We start from the raw sequence: 5,767 nt of genomic DNA, 5'->3' as shown, positions 1-5,767 counted from the left end.
GTTCACGAGGCACGCACACGAGGAGCTCGTGGGTAACGTAATTCAATAGCGTAACGTGAGCTGCACATTCTTCGAGTGATATACAACTTTTATGGCAGAAATAGCAGTTAGACACAGTTAGAAGGGCAATAACACATTAAAATTTAATTAAAAATAAATGTATAATGTTACGAACTTAGAACTACTTAGGATAAACGAATGTAGTTTCAGGTTACAATTTGAAGTCATTCTAGAATAAAAATTTAGGTTTATTTGGATTTTTTTTTGGTAGTTACGAGGTTGGTCAAATTGACCAATACTGTTTTGAGATAGGGTAGAGAAAATAACATACAAACTATAAGGATTTAGTGAAAAAAAAACGTTTGAAATGCAATTAGGAGGATTTAGGGATTACACAAATGAAATTTGAGATTCTTGAGATGAAGTATTTTTAATTTTAACATGAAAAATACTTTGAAGACTGATAATTTAAATACATCCTTTTGAAATTATGAAATTAAAACACATTTAACAATTAGTTAAAAAAAAGAATCAATATTTTCACAAACAAATTTAAGTAAAAATACTTCATTAAAAAAATCTGATTTTTTGTGTGCAAAAGGCTTCTATAAGTCTACAAAATTTTATAAAGATACACTTAAAATATTAAAAGTTATTAGTATGTAAACTATAACAAGGTTATGAGGTCAGTCCCAGGGACCGAGCCCGTGTCGAAATAGTTAAAAGTTATAGCATTAAAACTATAACAGGCACAAAATGGTTACGAGGTCGGTCCCAAGGACCGTGCACATGCTGAGAGAGTTAATATCAATGTATATGAATGAACTTAATATTATAATTTATGTTATGATTCGAAGTTTTATTTTATCCAAGTGCCCTTTACTACAAAATAAACCTTTAATATATATTTAAAACTTCAGATATACTCTCACGTGACCAACAAGCTATAAAAAATTTATAATTTGGCTCTCTGTATCTTCAATAATATAATGGTAATAGAGTAGAGGTACATCTAGCCACTAACAGCTGCCACACCCACATTCAACAGATTTGTTCGAGCTTTATCCCTTCCACGTAGATGTTACACACAAATGTGTGTATATACCAATTAGAAAGAGCTCATTTTACTGTATAAACTAACAATGGTTATTCTGAAATTCGTGTCAAATCTTTGTCACAGAATACATGAAATTGACTATAGTAATGTTGGCTGCTTGATCGACTATGGTACTTTTGGTTTTCTTACCTAAATATGTTATATTTAGAGATACAGTTTAAATTGTCTTACTATTATACTTTAGTTAATTACGTATTATTTATGTTTTGAAATGCATAATTGAAAGGTTTAACATTTTTTAAATATACATCATACTTTGCGTCCATTATCGAGGCTTACAATATTAAGCATTGAAGGAAAATTTTGCCAAAAGGTTACGCCTGTTTCCAAAAGAAACTGTAATATGCCTCGAGGGCACAGTTGACTTGTGTCAAGATGAGTAAGTTTCAAAAGACAATAAAGGAAAATAAAACATTGACAATTAACTACACGTGAAAAGGAAAAGAAATTAAATTATGAATTTAAGGAAAGGAACCTCTTTAAAGATATTCTACGACAAATTAAAAGGTATGTCTTTTTTTTCTATTTCCTACTTTTAATTATTTTGTTGCATTGTATGTTGTTGATAACAGCTAGAGTTAGCAATACAATAGAGAAAAAGAAAATATAAAAATTTACCTTAAAAAACTTTTGATATCCTTTTAGAAGGTTCTGGAGATTATGCAAATGAAATATGAAACTATAAGATGAAGAAAAGTATTTTTATACTTAAAATGAAAAATCACCTTGCACGCAAACTATTTAGAATTAAAGAAAGAGTTAACTAAATACTTGATATATAAATGAATGAAAATTATTTCAAGTGCTATAAGCACTAAATTTATTCACTCTCAAAAGTATAAAAACAATTTCAATTATGGAAATTAAAATCAGTTAAGAGTAATTCCAATAATATCCATAATATGTTTCAAACAATAGTAGGCAGACAACTCATAACATTACAGTGGTGATTATCAATTTTAATAGCTGCAGGTAAATATACATATGATGTCACAAGCACCTAATTATCAAGCCTTGCATTATTTACAGTATTTACAAATCAATCCAACTACAATTCAGTTAAAATAACAGGAAGAAAATTTGAACTAAAATTGATCAATTATTTGCAACCAGTTAATAAGTAGTGGTCAATTTTCATAACGGCACACCTTTACATATCAAAGATAAAGCAAAAAATTCTGGTACATGTTTTGTGTTTATTAACTTTAAATTACAAACAAAAAATCAGCATAATGTATCAAAAAATTAATTTTGCGATCATAATTGAAAATACTAACAAATAAATTTAATACTTACCTAGTAGGACTAAAATATCAGTGATGATTGAAGGTACACTTTTCTGTAGATTCTATTAAAATAAAAACATTAGATAAGTGCAAACAAGTCAAAAACTCCCCAGAACAATGTGTACTAACAAAATAATGAAAAAATTCTAGCAAGATTGGTAGGAACTCTTTTACACCATGTTTGTATCCCACAACATTTATTAAAACCATCAAAACAATTACAGCCAACAAACTACCATGCTGCACATGAAAACAATTAAAAGAATTATTCTTGGATTATATAGTAAACTTAAGGTGCATGAAAAAATGAGACCCACACTTTACAATTGAGCACACGACAACAAAAACTAGCACCTAAAACTCAGCATGATGAAACATCTTTACTAATAAAACAGCCTGTGTGTACGTGTCAGTGACATAGCTCCAAGATGAATGAATCTAGGAATCTAGAAACCTGAAACTTTGCATGCATACTAAGGGAATTCTGAGGGTGTGCACCTGGGTATTATTGTTATCTCAAAAAATTTTAGCCAGTGTTTTTTGCCTATAATTTTGCCCTATAGCCCTTCAGCCATAATAAGAGAGAAGTATGATGTCATCTGTCACTTCGTACAACAAATTGTTAGGAAATAAGTGTTAATAATAAGTTTTGTAACAACATGTTATAAAAAAAACATGTAAAAATGTTAGAATTCATATGATTGTCATTGATCTTGTGTACAAAAATTCTCAAGTACCATATAAATCAAGTTATTCAACCATTCATTATACTCTCAAAATATGCTAAAAAACCATACTAACTTTAACCTCTTCCACTGACAATAATGAATACATGAGACAAAGAATCAATTAAGTAAGCAGCAAATTTTGAACAGTCAAAAGTTTCTACATTTTTGCATAACTAGTTTAATTTGTTTCAACTCTAGTTAGCTGCTACTTATCATAATCCGAGGTATTAGGATGCAGCGATCATTGCCTTACAGTTGTCGTTTCTTCACTGCAATTTAATTGAGAAATTCACATATTAATCTTAATGGGAAATTATCAAAGTTTTGTCACTGAAATATTTAAGGTAAGCTCTATCCATTGATTATGTTAACTTTTCTGATAGTGCAGGCACACTCAGCAGTCTTGTAATCTTACAATGTATGTTATAATGACAGGTAGCTGTAGAACCCATAATGTCCATACATACGTACAACCTAAATGTTGTCATAATGAACAAATATTGCCTGTTTAGTGCAGGTATTGTGTAATGACAGTCAGCCAGGGTAAACTGTCGTGTCTTCTGCATGTTAGAAACTGTTGTGCTGATAATGGTCAGAAATTTTCAGGCACCTGGATAACCACCTGAATTACCCATCTGCGTAGGATTTTTTGTTATCTGTTCAAACACTACTATTATTCTTATCCTGTAGAAGAAGTGACTCTGAAACATGGGTACTTTTAATACTTACATCCACATCCAGGAAAACTAATGCAATAATCAAATACATTATAACCCCTCTTACAGGTTACTGATAATAGTTGAGTATAAAAATGTATTACTAAGAAAAAATACCAATGAGAAGCAGAAAATGTTTTGTACATGATAATGATGACCATGAAAAATAAGCATGGGAGCTATTTTCAATAATCTTCATTCTAATAATATTTAAAAAAAAAAAGAGTTTCAAGCAATTGCAAACCAAGAGAAATCAAGGGGGAATACCTCAGGAGCTAAAAGTTGGAAAACCAATAAACAGGAATGCAAGAAACAAGAAGTTTAAAACATTTAAAAAAACTGTTGCATGTGTTTCTTACGTTGTATACAAGAAACAAATTAGTTAGTGTTACAGAAATAATCAACTAATCACATTCAGTGTTTCTAATTATTACTGTTTTTGATTAATCTAACTATCCAAGTAGTTGATATATTGCCATTATGATTTCACATAACTTTTTTTAATTAATTTAAGTTTAATCAGCTTTGGATCGATAAGGCCTTGTGATCCAAATGTTTGCCCACCCCTAAAGGCAACTTGAATTCCAGGAAGGTTTTCTCTGGCTTTAGGATCCAATGGTCCTACCTGGGATGAGTATACGTGAAGACAACAGCACCTGGTGGTCAGATATCCTCCAGTCATGAATGTTGGCAGCAGTGATTTGGCCACTAGAAGGCTTTTAATGACTAGCAAGAAAATGAGGATTGGTTAATCCATAGATAACTCCATCACTGCTTTTAGCAAAGGCTGTGGCACAGGGGTGTTGGTCTGCTCTTATTGAGGTGGCTCAGCCACCAAAAACTTTGGCACCAATCCAATAACTAACTTCATAAAGTCCTGAATGTCTGATGCTTTGGCCAGAAATGCATCTTCAACCATAATCTCTACTGAATGGAAAGCCAGGCTGGTTCCAGTCATCATTGATTCAGTGGACAAATCCAGCTCCTAGCTAAACAATAAGTCCCAATCATTAAATCAGTTTACCACTGCAAGGTCCTCAGTGTTTTAGCATAAAAACTTTGGAAACAAAACCCACTGCAAGTTGAAGATATGACAGGAAAATGGATTCAGGTCCTGGCCTTAAAAATCAAAGGTTCAGACTATAAATGTAAGATGGGTGAAATCTAACTGGTTAACTCTATAATTATGTTCTTGGTCAAATTCACTAAGTTCATAACCATGGAGACTCATTATAGTTTTCATACTATATATTTTAATACAGTATGTGTATCTCCACAAAATTTGGCAGACTTTCAATAAACATTGCAAGTCTTTCATACACAAAAAATCAATTTCTTAATGAAGCAGTTTTACTAAAGATTTTTCCAAGAAAATAGCAAGTCTTATTTTTTCACTTGTCCAAGTGCATAGTGATTTTTATGTTAAGATTAAAGATACTTTTCTTCCTCTCAAAATTCTGAAATTTCATTTGTATAATCTCTAAAACCTCCTAAATAAATTTCAAATGTATTTTTCAATAAAAGTTTATATTTTATCGGTTATTTTCTCTACCCTATCTGTAAATAAGGTTGGTCAATTTGCCCAGACTCGTAACACACACACACACACACACACACACCAAAAAAAATCTAAATAAATCTAAATTACCCTTTTTTCTTTCTAAAATGACTTCATATTGCAAAATGAAACTAGATTTGTTTATTCCTAAATAGCCTTAAACATGTAAGGGTATACGTGTTTATACTTAAATTTTATTGTTTTATTGCCCTTTGAGCCATGTCTAACTAACATTCACACTATAAAAGTTTTAAATCACTTGGCAAACATGTAACTATTGAATTATATAACACATGAGCTACTTGCAAGATGCTTGTAAGCATACCTCTTAACAAATTATTATTATTTATTTTCCCTAATCT

General features: G+C 30.8%; 1 protein-coding gene across 1 annotated transcript in view; it reads right to left on the bottom strand.

Annotated features, from left to right (window-relative positions):
- LOC106467981 (THO complex subunit 2-like) overlaps positions 1-5,767 on the bottom strand; it is a 138,000-nt gene that overhangs the window by 87,233 nt on the left and 45,000 nt on the right. The window contains exon 4 of the mRNA XM_013928374.2: positions 2,414-2,465. Within this exon, the coding sequence (XP_013783828.1) occupies positions 2,414-2,465 (52 nt within the window). The remainder of the gene's footprint in view (positions 1-2,413; positions 2,466-5,767) is intronic.

The sequence above is a fragment of the Limulus polyphemus genome, unplaced genomic scaffold (assembly GCF_000517525.1).
Source record: "Limulus polyphemus unplaced genomic scaffold, Limulus_polyphemus-2.1.2 Scaffold2819, whole genome shotgun sequence".
Taxonomy (NCBI): Eukaryota; Metazoa; Arthropoda; class Merostomata; order Xiphosura; family Limulidae; genus Limulus; species Limulus polyphemus.
The sequence above is the reverse complement of the archived record's forward strand: the minus strand, read 5'-3'. Positions and strand labels throughout refer to the sequence as shown.